General features: G+C 35.9%; 1 protein-coding gene across 4 annotated transcripts in view; it reads left to right on the top strand.

Annotated features, from left to right (window-relative positions):
- INTU (inturned planar cell polarity protein) overlaps nt 1–11747 on the top strand; it is an 83354-nt gene extending 71607 nt beyond the window's left edge. For all 4 annotated transcript variants that reach the window (XM_038564706.1, XM_038564704.1, XM_038564705.1 and 1 more), the window contains exons 14-16: nt 1591–1780; nt 5825–5982; nt 8738–11747. In XM_038564706.1, coding sequence (XP_038420634.1) covers nt 1591–1780; nt 5825–5982; nt 8738–8849 — 460 coding nt within the window. In that variant the 3' untranslated portion in view covers nt 8850–11747. The remainder of the gene's footprint in view (nt 1–1590; nt 1781–5824; nt 5983–8737) is intronic.
- The last annotated feature ends 1743 nt before the right edge of the window (nt 11748–13490 follow it).

Raw genomic sequence — 13490 nt, 5'->3', positions numbered from 1 at the left:
ACTATATAGTTAATTTTAAAAGTATGACATAAACCAGTATATAATATACTATCCTAATATGTATGTATATATTTTTGTAAAATAAGAATGTATAACATATTAAAAATAATAATACCCACAAAACAGTTCATTTAGTAACCAAGTCCTATCTATTTTGCATTTTCCTAATTATTTAATCCATTTAGCCCTTACTGTTTCTACTGTGGATCAGGCTTCCATTCTCTAACCTGGTTTTACTACAATAGTCTCCCAACTCCCAGCCTACCCTGAATCTATTTTCTGCTGCCAGAACGACCTTTCCAAGGAATAAATCTGACTTAACATGTGCTTTTACAAATATTGTATTCCCATGGGGGAATTGCTTGTTTGATAATTTTTAAACTTTTGGTGTATACACTGAGATATCACTGAGATATACTTTGAGTGACTTTGTGATTTGCAAGAGCTAAATTTGTTCACTGTGTTGTGGGAGATTTTGGTTTTTGGTTTTTGCTTGCTTTTTTGAGAGAAAGTTAAGAAAGACAACAAAAATGTTAATTCTAAACCTCCCTTAAAAAAGGAATCTTATTAATAGCTCTTTTTAAATAATCGTTTCTGTTCTGTACATTTTCTTGAATTGCCAATCAGAAGACATCAACAGAGAGGAAAAAAGCAAGATTTAGTGGAGTATGCTTCAAAGATAGCTAAACTCAGCTGTTTAGCTAAGTGACCTCAATCAAGCAAGTTAATCTGAAATCTCTGAAGATTGATAACCTCATGGTTAAAATGAGGGTTACTACCTATTTAACATCTCACAGGATCATTATTAGAATTCAGACTAATGTATTTTACAGCACCTATCCTGGCACATAGTATATAACTATTATTATTATTCTGTTGTTGTTGTTGTTGTTCTTTAGCTCTTCTTACCACTAGTAGAAATAAGCAGTATTTATAGATTCTGCTGGCCTATCTGAGATCTAAATAGGGGAAGAAAGGATGGAGAAAAAGAATGGAGAAATGAAAACGAAGAGAACACGGAAAGGAAGGAAGACTGTAATGATGAATAGTAGAATACTACAAGTAATTGCCATAGTATTCCAGAATATTAACCCAGCTTTGCAGTGGGTGGTAATTTTGTTTTTCTTCAGGATCATCAGTTTGACTTTTATGCTACTAATTTAAATGTGTTTATTTTGTTGGAAGGTGTTCTTATATGTGGTCAACTCTAGGCTGATTCCTTATTTATGACTTGTGGGTATCTGGGCCAGAAAGAGGCTGAGTTATTTATTACCAACCATGGAAAAAGTGGGCTTTAGCCAGTTTGGGCTGTTTATGTTTAGCAAAAGAACGATTAAGTTGTTTGCAATTGTTGTGTATCTATCCTCACACACCATGTAATATCTGTCTCCATTAAGGAATTGATAATAACCCTAGCCTGTACTTTAGTTAAGAAAAAAATGGGACTTAAATATTTGTCCCAGTTGCCCTGCCCCAATTACACTTCTAACATTACATTGAAGATAAAAAGCTTGGAGCATACAACATTCAAAATGAAGCAATATTTTTAAGTTTACTTAAATATCTTTTTTCTTTTTTGTTCTTTTCAAGATTAACATCTGGTCCTGAGAACACACTTTTCCACTATGTTGCCTTAGAAACTGTGCAAGGGATCTTTATTACTCCAACCCATGAAGAGGTGGCACAGCTAAGTGGCTCTATCCACCCTCAACTAATAAAGAATTTCCATCAGTGTTGTCTCTCCATTCGTGCAATTTTCCAACAGACATTGGTAGAAGAGGTATAAATATAGTTCTGTCAATTTTGTTTCAGATCCCTAAATACTCTAAAAGCTCTTTAATCAATATGTCCAACACTAACAACTTTTATTTACTTTTTTTTTTTAGCAGTCACTCAGTCTAACTAGAGTACATAATGACTGCCAAAAGGATTATACTAACAATATTTAACTTAAAAGCTTTGTTTCATAATACTGAGTTTGATGTCCTGGATTGCTTTTCCAGAAAATGGTGGGCCTGTGTTTTTCTATAGCAGAATAGAATATTATAGTTGATAATGTAAATTAGCCTCCATTTTTTTATATCTGTGAGTCAGCCATTACTTAGACAGTAGTACCTACTAGTTGTTAAGTCTGATAATTCTTTAAATTATTAGATAAGTAGTATAAGGTATTTTGTAACATAATAGGGTAAGGTACAGCAATAGACACAATACTGTTGCAAATGTTTTAGCCTCTGGGTTCATTTCTTGTTTGCTTGCTTTTTAATCCAGGATGAAGTTTCATTTAATATTATATCTCTGGATAAGTAGTAATGTTGTATATACTTTTAAAATCAATTAGATTATCTTAATGGTAGGGAAAAGTATGTGTTGATTTTTTGAAAAGGATAAACATACAGAAGTTTACTTGTCAGTGGTCAAACATCACATAGACGAAAACAAAAAACAAAGCACCCTTCTGAAAATGATTGTAATGTATACAGCCATATGTGTGTTAAGAATGCTAAAATTGTGAAGAACTTGGGTTTAAAGGTAGAAGAACATTGGGCGGGGAATAAGGTATCTTGGACTGAGCCTTGACTCTTCCCATTTGCTCAGCTATAAAGTAAGCGGGCTGAAGTATGTCTTAGAACTCATTCACAATAAAATTCTGACTCTTGCAGGATTTTTTGAATTTTTTCTTTCTTTCCTTTTTTTTTTTTTTTTTTTTTATTTTTTTTTTTGAGTGAGAGAGAGGGAGCCTGTTTGTGCAAGCACAGCCACGTACAAGCTAGGGTAAGGGCAGAGGGGGAGGAAGAGTGAGAATCCCAAGCAGGCTCCATGCTCACCATGGGGCCGACACAGTGCTCAGTCTCACCACCTTGAGATTCTGACCTGAGCTGAAATCAAGAGTCAGACGCAGGGATCCCTGGGTGGTCCAGCAGTTTGGCACCTGCCTTCGGCCCAGGGTATGATCCTGGAGTCCCGGGATGGAGCCTCGCGTCGGGGGCTCCCTGCATGGAGCCTGCTTCTCCTTCTGCCTCTGTCTCTGCCTCTCTGTGTCTCTCATGAATAAATGAATAAAATCTTAAAAAAAAAAAGTCCAATGCTTAACTGACTGAGCCACCCAGGCGCCCCTTATAGGATTTCTTCTTTGAGCTCTCAGAAATCGATATCCAGCAAAAATGTTATGTTATGTTATGTTATGTTATGTTATGTTATGTTATGTTATGTTATGTTATGTTATGTCTAACCATATATATATCTCTATGTGCTTTGTGGTCTTATGCTCCTTTCCTTTCAAGATAACTAATAGATTCTATAAGGGAATCTTTCATTAACTTATTCAGTAATAGTACTATAAATTAGCCTTTCTCATGTTATTGAACTATTTAGGTATCCACTATGCACCAGACACTACTCTGGTGGTGGGGATATAGCAGTGAACAAAGTCCCTTTCTTCACGAAGCTATTACCAATGGGAGAGTCTGCATTGTGTGAATGGAGGTCTGAGTTCTTGAGTTCCCCGAAAGGACTTCTGTGAGGATCCATGCTTAACTAAAGAAAGCCAGAAGTAGCAAGCATAAAGCAGGGATTTATTTTTAAGATTTTTATTTATTAATTCATGAGAGACACAGAGAGAGGGACAGAGACCGGTAGGCAGAGGGAGAAGCAGGCTCCTTGCCGGGAGCCCGATGCAGGACTTGATCCCGGGACTCCGAGATCATTCCCTGAGTCGAAGGCAGACGCTCAATCACTGAGCCACTCAGGCATCCCAGAAAGCAGTTTAAAAAGGGGACAGTACACTTTTAAGGTGAAAGAGCAGGTAGGCCCAGAGATGGCAGTCGCATCAGGGTTAGGGTGATCTTTCCTTTTTATGTTTGCATAGGTTACGGGTCATAGCTAGGACGGTCTCCTACCAACGTGGTTTCAATTCTCTAAGGGACTCCTACTAGTTGGGAGTAGACTGACTACTCCCAACTACTGACCCTATAGGGTTTTGGCCAGAACTGTCGTGGCCATCTTTCTCCATGGAGGGGAAGGGGTTGAAATCACAATGTAAATATATTATCGCGAAGCTATCGGTTACCATGGGGTAGTGGTCTAAGAAGACAGCACACTTCTCCACTGGCTTTTGGTCAGTCAGCCCAGGGTTGTTGGAAGCCTTAATTTAGGCCTGGATGTTAAAAGCCACAGCCAGGATGTTGTGCCCTCAGGCTTCTATCGGGTCACCTATTTATCACCACCTTTGCCTCCAGATCTTGTCTAACTAACTGCCTATTATATTCTAATGGAGAGGACTAATTAATTGGCAAGTAGTATAATATGTTAGGTAGGAAAAGTTTCAAGTAAGATAGGATAATATTTGAACAGAGACCTAAATGAAGTGAGGAAGCAAGTTAAGTGGCAATCTGCAGGTAGGGCTTCCAGATAGGAAAGCAAATGCAAGTGCAAAGCCACCGAAGTAAGAGTGACTGAGAATGCTGGAGCCGGCAAGAAAGAGAGTGCTAGGAGTCGAGATGGCAAAGGTTAGCAGAGCCAGGTTGCACATGGCCTGATAGATTTAAGGACTTTCGGGTTTGTTCTGAAGGAGATGGGAAGATCTTGGACAATTCTGAGCAGAGGAAGTTCATGATCCTACATTTTTTAAAGGATCATTCAGGCTACTACTGTGTGAAGAACAAGCTCTGTAGTGTAGCGAGAGTGGAGGAGGGGCCAATTAGGAGGCTATGGAAATTCTCAAAGCAAGAAATGATTAGTGGCTTCTGGTTTCTGGATATATTTTGGAGGGTGAGCCAAAAGGATTTGTTGATGGGTTAGATAAGGATTTTGAGACAAAGAGAAGAATCAAGGATCACTCCACTGTTTTAGCCTGATCCTTAAAAAAAGTCTTTTTATTCCAAATGAGTCATTGTTTTGCTAATAATTTAATCAATGGGAAATTTAGAGGGTATGCATGAAAGGGGGAGACAATACTATTTTAAGTATATGTGTTTTAGTTTTATTAAAAAATCATCTATTAATTTAGTAGCCTATTTATTTGTTTGTTTATTTTTAAGATTTTATTTATTCATGAGAAACACAAAGAGAGAGGCAGAGATACAGGCAGAGAAAGAAGCAGGTTCCATGCAGGGAGCCCAATGTGGGATCCGCAGGACTCCAGGATCACCCCCTGGGCAGGCGCCAAACTGCTGAGCCACCCAGGGATCCCCCCTACTAATCTACTTATTAAGGGCCTACCATGTACTAGGCCCTGCTGCTTCAAACATACAAAGATGAAAATCATATTGTCTCTGCCTTGGAAAAAAGCATATAATCTACTGGGGAATATAGACCTATAAACTGCTAAGATAATTAATATAAATACTAATAATATGGAGCTGTGGACAAAATGTTTTCTGGGAGATTTCAACTTTACTCCAATAAGTCTCTTTCAGGAGATGGTATTTAAACCAGACATTTTGGGTAGCCCCGGTGGCTTAGCGGTTTAGCGCCACCTTCAGCCCAGGGCGTGATCCTGGAGTCCCACGACAGGCTCCCCGCATGGAGCCCGCTTCTTCCTCTGCCTGTGTCTCTGCCTCTCTCTCTCTCTCTCTGTCTCTAATAAATAAATAAAATCTTAAAAAAAAAATAAAATAAAATCTTAAAAAAATAATAATAAAATAAAATTTAAAAATAAACCAGAAAATTTCCCACAGATAAGAAGGGTGTCATTCTAGGCACTTAAGTATTAGGATCAGCCAATTCAAATCTGTATGTGAAAACATTTTAAAGTAACATTATTATATTTTTAAAATAACATTATTAATACCAGCTAATACTAATAATACATATTAATTTACAGAAAAAGAAAGCACTACATGGTGGAGATCATTCAGGTTCTACAAATTCCATATCTTCTCTTAACCCTGTGAGAGAACATGGTGTGTTGTTTGAATGCTCACCTGAAAAGTGGACAGATCAGAGAAAAGCACCACCAGTTATGGCTTATTGGGTAGTAGGGTAAGTCGGGAAAAAAGTATTTGAAAGTGAAGTAAAATGTTAGAAAAGTGAAAGAAAGGTTGTAAAAGAGATAAACATTTTAAGATACAGGCATAGAATTGCTAATTTAACTATAGTATATGTTTTTAAGGTATTTATTTATTTATTTATTTATTTATTTATTTATTTATTTAAGTAATCTCTACACCCAGTGTGGCGCTTGAAATCATGACATTGAGATCAAGAGTTGCATGCTCTTCGAACTGAGCCAGCCGGGTGTCCCTCTAACTGCTATAATATTTTAATACATTTTAGAATTTTGTTTTATTTACTAAGTATCTCCTTTAAATTCCTCTTAAGTCTTCTCACTTTTTCTTCTTTTATTTTTAAACTCGAGTATAATTAACATAGTGTTATTAGTCTCAGGTATACAATATGATGATTCAACGGTTCTGTGTATTACTCAGTGCTCCTCTTGATAAGTGTAATCCTTAATCCTCATCTCATCTTTCACCAATCCCCCTACCTACCTCCCCTCTGATAACCACCGGTTTATTCTCTGTATTTAAGAGTCTGGTTTTTGGTTTGTCTATTTTTCTTTGTTTCTTAATGTCTACATATGAGTGAAATCATATGGTATTTGTCTTTCTCTGACTGCCAAGGCTTTTTCTATTAAAATAAAAAGCTGATTTGGTTACCTTATAAAATTATAGTAGTAATACACTAAAAGATAATGACTCCACAATTTTACTGCTGTTGCCTTCCTTCTGTCCCTACTTCCTTCTTTTCCTCCCTGTTTCCTTTCTTCACCTCTTCCTTCTCCCCCCCCACCCTACCCACCAACTATGAGACCCTGACTGACCTAGTCCTTGCCCCACCTGTTTCCACCTTCTATCATTCCTTCTTCATCCACTGTGCAAGCCACATTGACATCCATTGATTCTTGTTCCTACAATTCCTTCTGTGTGAAATGTTCTACCTCTTAACCTTCATATATCTGGCTTCTTGATATTCAGATCAGTACTAGCCTCAAAAAGAGAATCCATGATCTCTTTCCTGCATTAAAGCGGCTACTTGGTTATTGTTTCTTTTCTTGTTTACGGTCTTTCTCCCCTTCACTACAACATTAGCTTTCTGAGGTCAGGAACTGTGTATGTCTTGTCTACCACTGGTACCTGCAACAGCACCTGGCACAGAGTCACTTGATAAATATGTAACACTTCAGTAAATGGAATTATGCTTGGGAAAATGTGGTGATGAGAGGGTGGTATGGCAAACACAAATATAAAGTCATAATCATTGCATCAACAGTCTTATATCCACCAGAAGAAATATGTAATATGCTCAAATATATATGTATTTATAGATATACAGAGATTTTTTTTTTTTTAGATAGAATAAGTTAGTTGATACAACCAAATCCTATAGGAAGGGGCAAAAATCTACATTGGGATTACAAAGGAAGGTTTATAGATTTCATTTGATCTAGTTTGAAATGAATTAGATTTGGATAAAACATTCTAGAAAAAGGATGGGATGAACAAAGACCGAAATAAGGGGAATCATAAGGCATATAGCACTTGAGTAGACCGATTTGCCAACATGATAAGGGACATATACAAGATAAAATGAAAGATCAGGCTAGAAAGCTAAGTTAGGACCACTGCAGAGAGCCTTCAATTTCTGACTAAGGAATTTAATTTTGAGTGAAATGTTGAGGCACTGAAAGTTCTTTGAGTTGGGGTAAAGAATTGATGGAGGAAGGGACACAGAGTTAGGTGAGACCAATGTTATGCAGACACCTACCATGCAGTACCAAACTGTAAGACAAATGTTACCAAAGCAGTAATCCTGTGTGTTGGTCCATGAGATTTAGAATCACCTGAGTCACTTGTTAAAATCAGAGATGCCTATGGCCCACCCCAGGCCTACTAACAAAATCTAGGATAGTAGGACTCTGTATTTTTAATAAGCTCCTTGTGAATGTGATGTGTCACCAACCAAGCATGGGAGGAGCATCAGCATAAGCTCAAGTTTGTGTAGTGTGATCAGAGCTGTGCTATTGGGAGATGGAGTTAGGAGCAGCAAAGGGTCCGTGGTGTGGACACAGAAAAAAATAGAGATAGAGTTAGGCATACATGCAGGTATATAGCGGAGCCTTAACTACATTCACAACAGTTGAACTAGACTAGAAAGAATCAAGAGGTATCGAATTATGATGATGCAGATCTATATAGAATAGAGAGATTTAAGGAAGTCAGGCAAAATATCTTATTTAAATTGTTTGATTTATATATACTAGTGTTCACTAAATATATAAAAATTTTAACTTTAAAAAATCAAAGTTTCAGTGGTATTTCCAATTCAATACTATACAAAAAACAATCATATACTTAATGTTTTAATAATAATTAACATTTAGAAAGTAAATGGCAATGTTTAATAATTATACTTAATGATGATAATACAGTTGGCTTTATTATAACAATAATGACTAGATTTAATATTTTAAAACTGAAGGGTAATATATATTGATCAAATAGGCTTTTTACACTCTGGAAAAATAAAAATAATTGACTTATGGCATATTTTATTTATTTAAAAATAAATCTAGCTGTATTTCCCCCTACTATAGATTTAGATTAGTGGCTTTTAATTCACTATGAATTCTGTCAGAAAGAAAAATAAAATAAAATAAATTGAAAGGTTGGAGTTTTTTCCCCTTTGATTTTTGTTTTTTGAATTTCTGAAATGAGTGTGTTCTTTTCCTTTACAGGAGACTTTTTCTTCATCCCAAACTTCAAGAACTTTATGTCTGTTTTCATGATTCAGTCACAGAAATTGCCATAGAAATGGCTTTTAAATTGTTCTTTGGATTAACCTTGTAGCTGTGTTTTCTTGATGCACAGCAACTGTGCATATAACAGAGAATGATATTAGAATTGCTGAAACCCATACACAAGAAGATAAGGGTAGCTTCTTTTACCTGTTCAGTTTTGAACATAATGCTGTTAAATATTGAGATGATATGCTCTTGGATTTGATGCACTAAATCTTATATAGTATTGTGAGACTTTTGAAAAGATACTTGATCAAAATATGAAGAAGGGATTGTTAACTTATTTCCATTCCAGTATATAATGTTAATTTATTGACTAGTTTGAAATAATGTGAAGTGTGTTATATAAAATTAATAGAGGACATATTAGTTGTCAAGACTAATAATGATATCTGGTAAAAGAATCACAAAATCTGGAGGGTGTGACCAGGTCCTGAATTAATTAGTGCTCTGACAATAAGCAAGTGTTTGTACCTCTCTGAGTTCAGAATTTTCATTACAAATGAGATGATTGTATTGAGACTTCTAAAGTCCCTCTTAAGTAACAAAGCAGTTTTCTTCTTGCCTACTGCTCAGTACCTACATTTGTAATGTCCAAGTACTGATTCCCTATTAGATCAAATTCTTTTCTTTAGTTTAATCATTTTAATAGATACCTCACCATGCGGTAGAACTGAGGAATGAAAATTTAACTTATTTTTCTATTTATTTGATTTTCTTTACTCTTTCGTCAGCTCTATTTTGACTAGAATATAGTTTTTGAACTATTTGTACATAAATTTATTTTTTTTCAGGTATGCACACACATTTTATACAGTTCGTGAATTTCAGGACAGCTATATGTAATCTTTAAAAAAAATCTAATCATGTTAAAAACACTGAAAAAGTTGGATTAAAGAAATCCTATGATGACTTCTTCTGTTAAATACTAATGTCTGCCTTATAGTTAGTTATATGTTGGGTTTTACCAAAGGGAGGTACCTTAATGAACAATAGTTTACTTGACCGACCTTTAGTAGAGAAAGAAAACTAATGAGATAAGAATTTTCTTTGGCAGTGGGAATTTGGTGGATTGAGAAAACAAGGAAAAACCTAACAAATACTGCATTGTTAATTAACACTTTACCCAGTGGATCCTCCTGAAGTCTCATATGCCCCCAAGACTACAATATTGGGTTTTTTTCTTCTTCAGGACTTAAGCTCTGGAAGGGAAATTCTGCCAACAGGTCTAAAGTCAGTCTCTATTGCCCCCTCCTTGAACGCCTGGAACATGGGCCTCTGTGTTAGAACCAAGTGTAAAACACAGTGGGTGGCTTAGAAGAAACACTGTTCTCTCTGTATAATCAGCTTAAGAGATTTTCATCCAGATCTTTTGTCCTATTAGTGGCTTGTGGGCCTTAACTTTAGCATTTAAATCAGGGCAAGAAACTTGGGTTCTTGAAATGTACAAAATGGCTGGAAATATCCTCCCCTTAAGATCACAGTATTGGTCAGGATGGTAGATAGACTCAACCACTGCCTTAGCTCTGTGTACATATGTGGGTAATAAGGCAGTTTGTTTAAAAGTATTTATTAAATACCTAAAATTTCTTAATGTGTCCCCCAAAACACCAGGAGCTATTTTCAATACCAAGACTTATTAATAAATGTAGCTATTAATCATCTCAGAGTTTCAAAAGACTGAACTAAAACCTGGGATTTCATTATAAGGCCTTTTCTGTTTTGTTTAATGAAATTTTGGTCTTTTGAACTGCTTTCCTGGTGTCAAAGCATCTTGAGATCACCGATCAATAACTAAAATAAAAAGACAAAATAGACTACTTAATAAGAGAAAAATCATTTGCTATATTATAGATATATACCCTGTTGCAGAGACATTGCATTTTTTTTAAACATTGCATTTTTTAACAAATAAAACCAAACATCGTGGTTGTCATCTCTAAATGGATACCAAAGTAAGCACTGTAACTAAACTAAACCTAGCTGCCCATTTTTCCAAATATATTCAGATACACATCTGAAAGATCAATCTGGTTATTGGCCAAAGAGTGCCTATCTGCTACTTTATTAAATAAAAGGGGACAAAGTGATGGTGCAGATACCCCAGAGAGTATGCTTTAGCTAATTTAGAAACATTATTAGCATTCTGCAAATGTTCCCTTCTACCAGATTATTAATGCAAAAGATTGTAGAACTATCATTTTTGGAAATACCAGGTACTGTTTAATCACCATCATATATCTTTTAGCCCCCCAAAACTACATTTTAGATTCTACACCTTCCTTCCTTCTCCCTCCTTCCCCTTTCTTTAGCATTCTTTTGTTTCTTTGTTAGATTAGAGAACTTTATTTAGCAAGCATTTAACTTTATTTAGAATGAATATATGTTAGTTTCTTATTTTGTGCCAAGGAACTGTTAATGATGATGCACATCACAAGATAGTAAATTTGTGGTGCCTACTTTTTTATATTTCTGATACAAATGGTAAAAGTTATGAAACCAATTTACTAGATTTGTCTGCTTTGAACATTCTTGAAAATAATATTGTGAATAATTATTTGTTGTCTGTGTAAGTTCCTTCTAAATAGTGCCTGGCACATGTCACGTGCTATAAAAGTGCTAGCTACTACCACCACCACCACCACTTATTATTATTAGATGATATCCATTGGTTAAAAACCAAGGAGTCAGCTAAATGATACCTGCTACTGTACAAAATGTTGGAAAAAAAAGCAGAGAAAAGTTATTCAGCACTAAACACTTTTGAGAACAAGGATGTATATACTTTGGATATTTTAAAATATATTATTAAATGTTACTAAAACTTTTATCTATTACCTAAACTGTGTGAATATAATTTAATTTTGTAGAGTTGTATTTCTATATTCTATATAACTGAAGCTATTTTTATATTGATAGTCTTTAATAAAGATGGTTTGGAGGCTTATTTGCAGTTGTGTTGTCTTTTCATGCACTCATCCAGCAAATATAGACTTTCTACTCTGTGCCATGTACTGTTCTCGATGCCAGGGATAAAACAGTGAACAAAACAGCTAAAAATTCCTGCCTTCAGGGACCTGATGTTCCCATGGGAAGGGCAGGCAACAAATAAGAAATAAAGAAAATATATTGATAAAAGCTAAGAGGAAAAAAAAAGTGAAGGAAGAAAATGGGATATGAAGTGTGAGAAATAGAGTGGCCAGGAAAAGGATTGCTGAGATGACCCTAGAACTGAACTAAGAGATAACTAACCATGCTGATTTCTAAGGAAATCTGAGTGAATAACTCAAAGGCCCTGAGACTCTATACTTTCAATATCAACATATGAATCATCAGAACTTTTTTTATTCCCTAAATCAGTAAATAAAATGCAATGCAGCTAAACGTTTTTAGCTCAGTGTATTGAAAAGAGCTGATTCATAGCTCTTAAGGTTTAGGGGGGGAAAAGCTACATTTCTAAGTACTTTCACTTTTGCTGTCTTCTATGAATGAATATATGTCAGAAATACGCTTGAGCATATAAAGCAATATGCTATAAACATTGTCAACTATAGAGTCAAAAGTGGGATTGGAGGGGAAAGGGAGGCAAGAAAGGAAGGAAGAGAAAATCTCCCCGGAGAGAACACTTGCTTTTTCTTTCTGAGATGTGTATGCTCCCTGTAACCAGAGATGTTCCTTTGACCTCTCTTGGCACCTTAAAAAGTCTTGCCTGGAGTGTGACTCAAGTATTCCCCTCCCCCTCCTTAAATTTTTCCCTGTGTGCTTGTTAATATTTCAAATTCCCTTAAAGGAGACTAAAGCCTTTCATTCGTATTTTTGCAGATAAAACATCAGTCACTTCTTGAATTTGCAATGGATTTCACAAAGGATTTTGAAGTTCATGCAATGAGACAACTTTAAATCTTTTAAGCCTAGGAATAATGATTAATGCAATTGTTTCAGAAAGATTAATCTGGCAGCAGCATGTAAAATGGAGAGAGATTTGGCTAAAAAGCCAGTTAAGAGTGGAATAAGCTGCTATAGAAAGGAAGGTAGCACCAAACATGGTACCAGTAGGACTTACCAGCTGGTTTTACGTGAGGTAATCAAAATGTAAACAAATTCCTTCTCTCCAATCCTGGTCTAAATATATGGTTTTGTACTAGTGACAAGTAGTATTAAAAGTATAAAAACACTAGAGGGACATCTGGGTGGCTCAGTGGTTGAGCGACTACCTTTGGCCCAGGGCCTGATCCTGGGGTCCCAGGATGAGTCCCACATCTGGCTCCCTGCATGGAGCCTGCTTCTCCCTCTGCCTGTGTCTCTGCCTCTCTCTCTGTGTCTCTCATGAGTAAATAAATAAAATCTTAGAAAAAGAAAGAAAGAAAAATGAAAAAACTAGAACCTCAAGTTCAGAAAAGTAACTCATGTTTTATAGTTTCAAGACTGCTGGTCCTACAGAGTTATGAGATGATAAAACAATATTAGCAACTATCAAACGAGCTATAAAAAGAAATCAGGAATATATTAAATGCTACCACCGAAGTATCCCCAGGATGTACAAAGTGAAAAAAAGCAAGGTGAAAGAAAATAGAGCAAGACATTATGTGCAGGACAGATGTACCCCTACCGCCTATTCTTGCCCAGAGTCAGACCTGGGTCTGGTAAGCCTCCAAATGAATTCTCAAAGTGCCGTATGGGTATAGATGTC

This window comes from Canis lupus, chromosome 19 (assembly GCF_011100685.1).
Source record: "Canis lupus familiaris isolate Mischka breed German Shepherd chromosome 19, alternate assembly UU_Cfam_GSD_1.0, whole genome shotgun sequence".
NCBI lineage: Eukaryota > Metazoa > Chordata > Mammalia > Carnivora > Canidae > Canis > Canis lupus.
This window is presented reverse-complemented; position numbering and strand designations above follow the sequence as displayed.